We start from the raw sequence: 13,127 nt of genomic DNA, 5'->3' as shown, positions 1-13,127 counted from the left end.
ATCAGATCCTTCTCCACTTACGCTTCCGAATCTCTGTTTCTATGTGGCGATATTGACGATAGAGTTCCTAATTGGAAATCCAAGTGTGAGACCACGAATCCTGAATGATGCAGAACGAAGACCTGCAGTTGCCTCCACCGACACGGACCACGTCTTGCAGGCAATCGAACGAATTTCACGTTTAAATTGAAAATTCGTATTAGGATCGGTACGGTAATCTGATTTGTGTGTCGAGCCCAAATTCCCAAATTCCATAGTCCCAAATCCCTGGCCATCCTGATCTAACTTTGAAATTAGATGCATTAATAATGTTTAATCTCACTGACTTGGTCGTCGCGACGTTGAATATGAGACCTACTATCTTGGAGTTGTCATCAAGGTTGTTCTGCACAACATATTGTCGTCAGCAGAGCAAGAGAATGTCGTCGGCCAAAGTCAAAAGCAAAGCAAAAGCAAAGTCTTGGGCTTAAACCGTCTATAGACATTATCCTTCTTTATCAACAGACTTCGCAGCCGGCTGTTAGAATACAGGAAAATTACGGGGCCAGTGTAACAATCCTACTGACTCTATCTAGCAAGCACCGTATAGCCGAGATTCGAACATACGACGACTGGCTTGTTAAACCAGCATCGTACCTCGAAGCTAACTGGGCGGCAAAGTCAAAAAACTCCAGGGTAATCCTCGGTCTGGTTCACTGTCAATGGTTCCAATTAAAATCTCGTCCATCACAACGAGGAGCAGTTGCGGTGACAGTACATATGTAGCCTTATGTCACTTCTGCAGTAACACATATAGGGACCCGACAGGAGGCCATCGTGCAGCAATTTGCACTAAAACAATGAGATAGACTACTTTATCAGGAACGCATCTACGCCTTAGTACGCCCCATATGTTTTCATGTTTCGGTCGAATGCTTTCTCGAAATCAACAAGTACCAGAAGAAAACAGGTCAGAATTTATATCGATTGGCAGGGAATCTAGTTTGCTATTGCCGGAGAGCAGCGTCGATCTTCTCTCGGATCCGGTTGAGGATTACCTTACAGAGTACTTTGAGAGTAATGCAAAGCAATGTGATGCCACGCCAGTTACCGCATTCAGTTAGTTTCTTAGGGACTTTGACCCATATGCCCTGCATCCAGTCCATCGGAAAAGTTGCAGTTTCCTTATTGCTAATATATTGCTAAAAAGCTGATGCATCATCTGAGCTAACAAAGATGGATTTGCCCAGGCTTCATTTTGCTCATCTTGTGCATACAGAGGCAGAGTAATCTGCTTCTCACAACGATCAAATTGTTTTCGTTTTCTGTTCAACCGTTTCCTCTCTCTCCGAACGATGCCTAAATACTGTTTACTCTTACGACCGCTCATCTTGCGCAGAAGGCGGAAAACGAAAAGCAGAGCTAATATTTTCTTCGCACGCTGGAGACACGAGTCTATTTGCTCCGTGTCCCAAAGAGAATATGCGTTAGGCAATTATATGGACTGGAACGATTTATCCTGTGACCTTGAGAGCATGCATTCGGTAGCGCTCCGGCAGAAAAAGAAAGTTGAAACCAAACTGATGCTCACTCGCCGGCAGAGCAAAGCATCAAAGCATTGCAAAAACAAAACAAAACTCGGCGAAGGTAACATTCGACTGAGAGAGAGAGAGAGAGCAAATCGATTCGTCTTCTGTGCTTTGCCAGGAAAACGCCGAGAATTGAGATATTTTGCAGAGTACGACAGAAGCCTGCGAAAATTTGCCACTAGCGGAAGGCTGTAAAAAGTAACGTCGTCATTCATCAGCTAGATATTTGACCCTGGCTCTCTAGTCCTGCTTACAAGACCTCTTAACAGCCCTCCTCAGCTTGGCGTATCATTGACGGACTGCTGTCTTAGCTAATCCTTGTTTCGCTAGGCTGTCAACAAATTATTACTCTCGTTTCCGCAGTGTCCAGGCACCCTGAATAATGAAACTTTGTTTTGGCGGGAAAGTTCCCTTAGTTGTGCTGCACTCTTAAACTAATTTGGATGCACACTTAGTGGGCTTGAGAGCCAGTCGTGCCCAGGCTGTCCATAAAGATACCTGATTTTCGGCTACTACATTATTTGAACTTCCACTTCTGTTTCGTGGCAGAATCGACGAGTGCACTCCATAGACTCATAGTAGAGTAATAGTTTCGATCCTTGAGCTCTGCTCTGCAAACTGCAATATACACAGCATATGTTACCTTTATAACAAAAAAATGAAGGAAGTTTCTATCGGGAACAACTTGAATCCGATCGGGAAAATATCGGGAAAAAGTCGGGATTTTTTTTCAAGAAGTTCTGTGGCCACCCTGCAATTCCATCATTTCCTCATTTAAACCATTTTAAATGAGCAGCATGACAAGCAGTTTACTCAGCGACAGAGAGCAGTTCGTCGTGAGTTCTTTCCTGCTGACCCAGCGCAGAATATCATCACGACAACAAGAAGCCTTCTGAACCGTGATTTAATTGAATTTATTATATTATATCTTCAACTTTGAGTTGTACAGACAATTTTATTAAGCCTAATAGTAGTTGTATACTACGTTTATAAACAAATTTACTGATGTCGAAATAATACGCCTTACCGGCATCATTGAATACACGGCAGCACATGGCCCAAGGTTCCTTGTACCCGTAGTTTGTGCGATGAGAAGGCTGCTTCAAAAGGAAATGATTCCGGATTTGACACGGTCGTTAGTCCGAAAACAAAAAGTCTACAATAATTTCCTTCTCGCAGCTAACGAATGCAGGTTCTTCAGTTTCTCACAGGCTGGTAGATTTAGAGGATCGTTCCATGGCAGAAAACGCAGAGCGTATCTCAGGACTTTTTTTTTGGATAGCCTTCGTTCTATTGATGAATGATGATATGGTGCCCATACAACAACAACGTATTCCTGAATGCTGCGGACAAGTGCACAGTACAACGATTAAAACACGTCTTCTTCTTCTTCTTCAGCAGCATAGAGCCGGGGTTGCTCGTGCTGTTTCAAGCACTCGTCTCCATTCAACTCGGTCTTGGGCCACTCGTCGCCAATTTCCTAGTCGTCTCAGAAGTCGCAAATCGCTTTCGACCTGGTCGAGCCATCGTGCACGTTGGGCCCCCCTGTTCCTGGTGCCGGTGGGGTTGTTGAAGAGGACTGTTTTCGTCGCACTGTCGTCCGGCATCCTTACGACGTGTCCGGCCCACCGTAGCCTGCTAACTTTCGCTAGATGTACGATGGGAGTCTCCCCAAGCAGTGCCTGTAGCTCGTGATTCATACGCCTCCGCCACTCTCCGCTTTCAGTTTGTACTCCGCCAAATATCGTCCGCAGCACTTTCCACTCGAACACGGCAAGGGCGCGTATGTCCTCCGTGAGCAGCGTCACGGCTTCAAGTCCATAAAGAACTACCGGTCTAATAATGGTTTTGTACATTGTTAGCTTCGTGCGGCGGCGTATGCTTCCTGATCGTAGCGTTTTACTAAGGGCAAAGTAGGCCCGATTTCCCGCTTGGATGCGCCGCTGGATCTCCTTACTAGTGTTGTTGTCCGCGGTCACCAGCGATCCCAAATACACGAACTCCTCTACCACTTCTAGCTCGTCGCCGTTAACGGTTACCGTCCGTGGGAGGCGCGCATTTGTTTCCTTTGAGCCTCTTCCTTTCATATATTTGGTCTTCGACGCATTTATTTTTAGCCCAATTCTCCTAGACTCCGCTTTCAGTCTGGCGTAGATTGCCTCCGCCGTCGCAAAGTTCCTGGCAATGATATCGAAGTCATCTGCAAAGCCTAGAAGTTGGCTACTCTTGGTAAAAATCGTGCCTTTCGTTTCGATGCCCGCTCGTCGGATCATCCCCTCAAGAGCGATGTTGAACAGCATGCAGGATAGACCGTCACCTTGTCTCAACCCTCGTCGCGTCTCGAAGGGACTCGAGAGTGTCCCAGAGATGCGTACGAAACACATCACTCGATCCAATGTAGCTCTGATCAGTCGCGTTAGTTTGTCCGGAAAACCGTATTCGTGCATTATCTGCCATAGCTTTAGAGCAGCTTTAGCATTAAAGCACGTATATATCTTGGAAGGTTTGAGGTTTCTTTTCACAAAACCAAGAAGTGCGAAAACCTTAGCTGTTATCGTAGATATTTGTTCGTTGAACCTAGATTTACTATCAATAGTAACGCCCAAATCCTTAATAGCTTATACTCGGCGTAGATGGCTTTCCATCGTTTCGCAGGGAATCACGTAGACGGCTACAAGATATGACGCAACATTTCCTGACGTAAACTTGCATACCATTTAGAGTACTGGTGTACTCTCGTGGGAGAGAGTTATTATCGCTTTGGAGAGCGCAACCGTCGTCTTAATTTCACGGAATATCTTTATAACTCGTCTGTGAACATAAGTTTAGAACAGGTCAAACGGCTGCACAGTTCGTAAATAAAAAGTACAAATATTGAGGGTCCTAGATGACTGCCTTGTGCGCACAGGGGATGGCATCTCGAAACAAGCCGTTGATAGACCATTGATGCTAGCAAAAGTGGATCGTTCGTTAAAGTATGATTGAATTCACTGTTTTAACCAGGTTGGCAATCCCTTACACCTTATTTTTTCTACTGCCAGTGCGTGTGGAACTTTGTCGAATGCCTTGCTGAATATCACAATTATTCATACTTAAACGGATTGCTACCGCACACGTCGGTCACATCTGAAGGAGTAAATTCATCTTCTTTGAAAATCAATCTGTTGAAAGGATAGATACCTGTTTTTATAAACCTGTTAATGGCATTCGACGGTGTGGCAGTCTCAATGAATGCCTCTCCCAGAAGGCTGCTAATGTCATTGAGGGTTACAACTCTCCCAGGGGTTTTCTTAAGAAACCTTTCGGTCGCTTGGGAGAGGTTTGTTTATAGTGGTCCCATGAAGGAGACATCCAACGGCTACAGTTTATGACTGCAGTGCGGTGGGAGACTCACAACCGTAACACTATTCTGCTTAGCTTTTTTAAAAAACGCAAAGTTTTTAGTGTGTGATGCATGCCCATCCAGGATGATCAGTGCTGGGTGTTCTGGAGACGGCCGAATATGCTTCATAAAATGATCAAACCACAAGTTAAAGGCCCATAAAGCCCAAGTGGCGCTGGCGGTCGTTCAAAAGAAAATAAATAAAAACAAACAAGTTAAAGGAATCAACTGTCATCCATCCACACGAGTTACAGCAAAACAGGGTATCTGGCGGAGCACCAATCTTCAACTTATCCCTGAGCCTTTCATGAGAATCGGCGGCAAAAATTGTCCAGCTGCAGACACAAATGCATGCCGTAAAAAGAGTATCTCGCTCGGCAGACGTTATGCATCCAACTTGTCGCCTTCCTTTTAGAGCCAATACTTTTGATTGTTTTGTTTGAACCTATAAGTAAAGACAATTTAGTTATAATACCTAATCCCAACCTTGAATTTATTATACCGTCATAACGCAAGTCTCAACAACGTTGTAAATTTTGCTCGGCAGGAACTTAATATCGTCCAGCACATGCTGCATCGTATCAAAATAATCACGTACGTGTACTCGTTAGGCCCGCGCTGCTGATGTGGCCTCTGGAGATCGCAAGGAAAGCTCCGGATGCCGTTTTCTTAACCCATAGAGCCAGACGTGTCCAGCTAGCTCGGATTTCTTATCGAATCGATGCTTTATTCCATTAGATTCCATTAGATGTAGCTAGTTGGAATGCGGTACTCCGAATCTCTTTCGGTGTAAATCCGTAGAACATTTTATCCATTTCGAGAATGTAATTTGATTGTTTACATTTGAGACCTTTTAACCATATCTGGTCATTCAGGCCTGAAGAATGTAATTTATGAGTTCCTGCTCTTGCTGCTGCGTAAAAATATGTTCGTGCCCCTGCTGCTCCGTTTGCTGTTTGTGTAAACTGAAATGTCGCTTCAAGGTGTTTCGAGTTGTTCCGTACTCAATAGCGGCTCGTTTTAGAGATATTCCAGTGTCAACTGCTTCGATAGCTGTGGTCAAGCTAGTTTTGGTTCAGCTTTGTTTATGTTTTTGGTACACTTTGTGTATGTTTTGGGCGTCTATTTGGTTCATAATCATATTTTAGTTACAGAGAACGAATAGCAATAATGCATGAAGCTAAAACGGATCATGACAGCCACCTGTAATAGGGGTAAGATCGCAAGAATATGAAAAATCTAACCTCAAAATTCATTTGTAAGACATCAATTACAAATGAATTTGGAGGTTAGATTTTTCATATGCTGGCGATCTTACCCCTATTACAGGTGGCTGTCATGATCCGTTTTAGCTTCATGCATTATTGCTATTCGTTCTCTGTAACTAAAATATGATTGTGAACCAAATAGACGCCCAAAAACCAGGGTGGCCATCTTGCCCCATATGGCCATCTTGCCCCACATTACCCTAAAATGAGCAATAGAAATAAATCTCTATTTTCAATACTAAATAAACCTATATCGCTAGTAGGTTGGTTTTGAGGTACGATGCTGGTCTAACAAGCCAGTCGTCGTATGTTCGAATCTCGGCTGTGCTGCTAGATAGAGTTAGCAGGAGTTTTGCATTAGCCCCGTAACTGTCCTGTACTCTAATAGCCGGCTGCGAAGTCCAATCCCACGACTTTGCTTTGCTTTGCAGGTTTGCAGCCTCATGAGGGCATGCTATTTCCCATATATTGATGCTTTTAAATTTTTAAGTTTTCTCCGAACAGAAGGGCAATTCTCAAATACTAACAATGTTCCATTCTCTTCTAATTTTAGTGCATCAGCAGTGTCGATTTTGTGCAGCAGATCGCAATGGCAAAGTCCCAAACGGTGACTTTTAAGGCGGCAACGGCGACTAACCAATCTGGAGCAAACAACGATAGTTCAACTAGCGGCAGCAGTAGCAGTAGCAGTAGCATAAACCCTACTAATAGCGGCACCAGTTCTAGCATAAGCAGCAGTAGTTATAACTCTAGTGATAAAATTCCCAATAGGACTAACCCCAATATCAGCACTAACAGCAGCACGAGCAACAGTACATTAAGCGAACTGGATCGGTTAAAAGCGTCAATTCGGTTCGATCGACAGGATCTATTCAACATTTGTCCGATTTTGTTGGCACAACTAACATCGAAGACTTCCCTAGAACGTGCCGGATGCATCGACCCAAGCAGCGTTCCTCAACTGAGCAGACTAGCGGAGGGTTCGTCGGTTTCATCCGTGCATCACGCGGGAGAACACGCGTCCTGCTGTGATTCTATCGAACTATCCGTGTGGATTTACTCAACCTTGGCAGTGTTAGGTGTAAGTTTATGTGGTTTACTTGGCGTTGCTGTGATACCCTGTATGGATAGGCATTTCTATCAACATGCGCTCCAATTTTTGGTCGCTCTAGCCGTGGGAACATTGTGTGGTGATGCGCTGCTTCATCTGCTTCCGCACGCCATGATGGAGTCGACAATGTCAAATTCGCATGACGAGATGATGTACAAAGGCCTAGCCGCCGTAGCAGGGATAGTTTTCTTCTACTTTATGGAACGCTTCCTAACCGTCATAGCTGAATGGTACAAACATCAGGAGAAAAAGGATAAGCCATCCTCGCGGGTTCGAGTAATGCGTGATCCCGATGCCAGCTCATTGCACGGTGGTTCTGGTGGGGAGAAACAATGCAAACACAAGTACAGTTCCTATCCCTATTGCTACGATGAGATCGCAATGGATACCAAGGATGATCATCATGAACATAACCACGTCTCAAATCACGAGCGCCTAAACAACCATAATAGTGCAACGGCTAAATGTGCAAATCACGGAGAACATGGAGACCACACAAGCGAGTATCTGAGTCTTCAGCAAGGCAACGGAAAGGAAGATCTGGGCAACCTGGATAACAACACTGTGTCAACCAATTTGGATGATGCATCCATCGAGAGCGAGCAGGCGAACCACCATCACAACAAGCCGAAAATGAGACCGGAAAATTATACCATTATCCTGCGGGAGCACGAAACCAAACACCACGGCCACTCGCACACGCATGGGCATGTGCATTCACCGCCCGGTTCGCTCTCGGCCGTCGCCTGGATGGTCATCATGGGTGACGGGCTGCACAACTTCACCGACGGCATGACGATCGGAGCCGCTTTTGCAAACAACATTGCCGGTGGGTTTTCGACCGCCATTGCGGTGTTCTGCCACGAGCTACCGCACGAGCTCGGCGATTTCGCGGTACTGCTGAAGGCCGGGATGTCCGCCCGGGATGCCGTATTCTACAACCTGCTGTCGTCAGTTCTGAGCTTCGTCGGAATGCTGGTGGGAATCGTGATCGGACATCAGCCGGAAGCGTCGGCTTGGGTGTTTTCTGTTGCAGCCGGGCTGTTCCTGTACATCGCGCTGGTCGATATGGTGAGTGAGCTTTTCATTGATGACGATTTTTTCGACAATATGTTTCCTTTGCTTCATAATGCAATTATGTAATAAATGTTACTTTTGTTATGTTTTAGATCCCGGAGCTCACGTCCGCCCACGGGGCCGAAGATCGTTGCAAAACGTCGGAATTTCTGCTGCAATTTTTCGGCATGAGTGCCGGCTTCGGCATCATGCTGCTGATTGCCACCTACGAACATGATCTCAAAGAACTCTTTGTCGATTAGTGGAACCACTATCGTGACTGTGTAGACTTCACCAACCAACACCACCACTTCGCATTTTATTATGCTAGGTACTTTCACCTCTCCGAACATAGAACATCGTTTGCAGACTAAAGTGTTATTGTCGATGTTTTATACCTACATGTGTTTAGAACAGATATGATTTGAGGGGCTTCGATTAAGATTCTGGTAATTCTACTCCGAAGCCAACATTCTATTAATCTAAAATATTTTTATATCATAAAATCACCATAACAGCTAATGGCGAAGTATTGTGACTAATGTTAAGTGAACTTTCTGTTGCTTCAGGGGAAAAGAAAAATGATTGCCTTTCGAATTTAGCTAATCATCAACTCTAGCAAGGAAAGATCAAAATTTTAGTTTCTGAATCACGAAGCTCAATTTTAATTAAGTTGTATTGATACAATACAAGACGCAATAAACGTAAGTAATAAATAGGCATCTGAAACAGCAGTTAGCTTTCTATCTCAGCGCCGGACATCATCTACATAGCCCTGTTCGACTTTCCCTCTAAAACGTTTTATTTCGTGGCTTTCGTGTACTTTTTTTCCGAATCATATCTTTGCTTACACGTGAAGAATACAAACAATGCATTTAATACATATCAGTTGTTAACAAAAATTTTATTTCCGGGAAATTCGCTTTTAAGAACCATTTTTTCGCATACATTTAGTTTGCTTTTGCACAGTACCATATTGGTTTCTTAGCATTAAGTAGGAAGATAACAAATTTGAGTATCCGTTTCCACATTCGGTTGCTTACATAAAAAATCTAGGTATTAAATTAACACATAATAAGGTAAAGCCTCGTTTATTTGCTTGGTTTAAGCTGAAAAAAAAAACAAATAAAATCAATGACCTACAACAAAAGTGAATAAACCAGTAGATTTAACACTAAAATAACCTAGCTTTCCTGTTGTTAGTCCGAAATTTTGGCTCGAAACTTTTAAAAATGTGTTTCATCGCAGTAACCCTAGCGTTTTGGAAATAAATTGACATTCTGGTTATTACGGTACCACTCAGAAATATAGCAAAACGAGTGAAAAGTTAAAAATGTCAGTTGGGTCGCTGTTGTTGAGGTCATCGGTAACTAAATTTGCCAGCAAAGGTGCTACTGGCTTACGTTACCTTAGTGCAAACCCCAGTCGGTCAGTAATGGTACCGACACCGCCGGCGGATAAAAAGTGGTTTTGCGGAGAAATTTGGAAAGCGTTGAAAAATCTCAATCTCGACCGCTGTCAAACGGTGAAGGAACCACCACCAACTAAGTCATCAAATGTGGGACCTGCTAAAGGAAGATCACCGCTGATGATGACCTCCGATCGGACGTGGTCTCAACAGTTTGTGATTGTACGAGACCATAGCGTGAAACTAGCCGAAGAATACCGCCTAAAGGAAAAGCTGGTAGCACTCTTCTCCTACTGTATTCGTTTCTTGTCTGAGGTAAAGGATTTTTTCTATCAAAAACGATATCGGCAGCTGGAAACGCTTGTTGATAGTGGACTGAAAAATTTAGAAGATAAGATTAGAATCACCCGCGAAGGTCAGATTGTGGGTAGCAGAAAGAACCAGCAACAACCTCAGCAACTATGCAGCACTGAACCGGAGGTTGGTGATAAAATAAAACCAAAAATACAGTAGCAATTCTTTCAATAAATGAGGATTGCGTAATAATATGGTGTTAATAATAAACAATTTATTTGGCTTATTTTGATCTTCAAAACTTGTCTCGTAAATTGTACAAATACCGTTGGTGCGCCTAATTCTGCGCAAGATTCGTAATTCTGCGCACCTTATATTTCAGTCAATACTTCCAAATTATGGCAAGTTGTTATCTTAACGTATCTAGTCAAATGTGTGTACATTTAATTGTTAATTTAATAATATTTCTGTTGACGCAGGGTATGGGGTTACGATGCTAGAACATTTGAAGCGTCGCATGGAAAGAATTCCATCATTAAAAAAATATTTTCCATCAGATCGATGAATACGATTTGAAAAGCTACGCTCATCGGGCTAGCGAGAAGGAGCGTCTGGTATCTACCGCTGGGTGCGGTCATAAATCCATGAAACCTGGGATTTGATGGGAACTATCAGCGCATTTATTCTGAAAGACCCGGATTAGCTGACGTCGTTGCCGGCTACTTTGGCACGGTTCCGGCAGTTTGCAGTGGCGGTCTCCGCCGATATAAAAGAGATGTTCCATCAAATGAAAGATCCAAAGACGAAATACGGGCGGGTGCTTGGGATGTTGTGACTGACGGACGAAGACTTACAGAGTGATTCGCGTCCCACAAAGCTCTATTTCCGGATTGTTGACATTGACTGAATAACACGACGTGTCTTGGTAACGGTTGGAACTACAAGCCGCTGTTTTTAGAACGCGACTAATGAGCGTCTTTCTGGAATCCCATGAGAACAAGAATAAACAGTAGCTTGTAGAATTGGTTAAATACTGGAGCAGACAATAAGAACGACAGTGGGTACCGTCGAAGCAAAACCCAGCGGATTTCGCTACGAAATGGATGAACTCAGAGCTACGGTGTTCGTACATCGCTTTGTAGGGAGCCTGAGACGCACAATCTACGGCTGATTATCTTAACCAAACCGAGCTAGGGCATGCTGAAGTAACGGTAAATGCGATGGCGCAACGACAGAGATTTCCAGAAGAAATCGCATTGCTCTCACATAACCGTGTCCAAGCAAGAATCGGTCAAGCAAGTCAGGGTGCGTTGGATCAGCTGGCACCGTTTATCGACGAGATGGGTATTCTGTGAGTGGATAGACTGAAAGGAATAGCGACAAATGTGTATACGGAAACAAAGTTTCCCGTAATTTCCCAAATGGCATCGTATAACAACTTTCCTAGTGGACGCGTATCACCGGCAATTCCAGCATACCAATTCAGAGACTGTGGTAAACGAGATCCGTCAGCGATACCATGTGCCTAACCTACTAGCAGTCGTCCGAAAGATTGCGAGCGCATGCACTGTATGCCAGCTGCGTCAAGCGGCGTCCCATATGGCTTCACTTCCTCCAGCTCACTTGGCTTTGTTTACTAGGCCCTTCACCCATGTCGGCCTGAATCTCTTCGGACCATTAGTGGGTTAAATAGAACGCAGTAGTGCTAATACATGGGCGGGACTCTTCACCTGCACCCTGCCCCAGCACTGCGAAAATGAAGCCTGCATAAAAAGTATTCGTCGCTTTGAATGCCGCTGAGGAGCCCCGGTCGAGATCCATTCTGATAATGCGACCAACTTCCACGGCACGGAAAGAGTGTTGGCAAAGGTCATCGAAGCGGAGGCCATTGTCAATAGCCGTTCGCTAATATATCAGCCTTCGGACTCAAAGAAAAGTGAGGCTTTATCTTCTCACCACTTCCTAAGACCCTTCCCACTCTTTCCTGAGACGGCTTATCCGAAGGCCTGTCTCTAAGTTAGCTATATTAGACATTGGTGGTAAAACTTGGACCTGTGGCAAATGTTACGGGAAAGGGGAAGGGCGCACTGCATGGGCAGTACATAACGGTGATGGTTGTCAACTGACGTCGTACGGTCTAACGACTGGCACTAACTCCTTGTGGTACCAGCCGGGACACGAGTAACTTTGCTGGAGATTGGGTAACCGGTGGAAGCCAAGAACCTATGCTTACAGGGAAGGAGGGCCCTTTTGAACTACGTTGGTCCTCCGGTGAGACAGGGGGTTGGTGCCGCAGGCCTTACAAGTCGCCACCTTAGAACACTAATAAGTAATGAACGATAAACAAAGAAATCCGACATATTGAAGAGCCGCAAGTTTGAAGTCGCAGCGCTGCAGGAGGTGTGCTGAAAGGGCTCAACGGTTTGTAGGTTCAGACATGAACATACCATCTACCATAGCTGCAGCAACACACACGGACTGGGTGCAGCTTTCAAAGTGATGGGCGAGATGTGGAAATAGGTGATTGGGTGGTGGCCAATCAATCCTCGAATGTGCAGGTTGATGGAATCAAAGGTCGGTTCTTTAATACAAAAATCATCAACGAACATAGCCTTCTCGTCAGAAGTACCGTTGAGGAGGAGAAATTCTATGCGCAGTTGGAGCGTGAATACGACCGATATCAAGGTCGTCATCGGGGATTACAAAGCTCAGATCGGCCAGGAGGAGGAATACAAACCGGTGTTTGGAGGGTTCAGCGCATACCAGATGACCAATGAAATGAGTCTAAAGGGTCAAACAGAATGCTGCGTCTCCGTATCCATCAGTGCCAATTTGGCATGGGAAAACTGTTACATAATGCTAACGGAAGCGTTAACGCTGCATTCTGTTTGGCCTTAAGACTTACCGACTTTATCACCTCCAAAATCATGGTCATGCGTAGTACCTTGTTCCAGCATTGACTACTAGACTAATACACCTGGAGGTCACCAAATCAAGCTGAATCACAGATCGACCACGTTTGAATCGACTGTCGGAACTT

The 13,127-nt window shown here is 44.5% G+C and overlaps 1 protein-coding gene across 4 annotated transcripts in view; it reads left to right on the top strand.

The window, feature by feature from the left end:
• Nucleotides 1-9,547, top strand: part of LOC128738731 (zinc transporter foi) — a 52,044-nt gene extending 42,497 nt beyond the window's left edge. For all 4 annotated transcript variants that reach the window (XM_053834069.1, XM_053834068.1, XM_053834067.1 and 1 more), the window contains 2 exons: nucleotides 6,772-8,400; nucleotides 8,499-9,547. In XM_053834069.1, coding sequence (XP_053690044.1) covers nucleotides 6,772-8,400; nucleotides 8,499-8,648 — 1,779 coding nt within the window. In that variant the 3' untranslated portion in view covers nucleotides 8,649-9,547. The remainder of the gene's footprint in view (nucleotides 1-6,771; nucleotides 8,401-8,498) is intronic.
• Nucleotides 9,548-13,127: the final 3,580 nt, after the last annotated feature.

This window comes from Sabethes cyaneus, chromosome 2, assembly GCF_943734655.1.
Source record: "Sabethes cyaneus chromosome 2, idSabCyanKW18_F2, whole genome shotgun sequence".
Classification (NCBI taxonomy): Eukaryota; Metazoa; Arthropoda; class Insecta; order Diptera; family Culicidae; genus Sabethes; species Sabethes cyaneus.
This window is presented reverse-complemented; position numbering and strand designations above follow the sequence as displayed.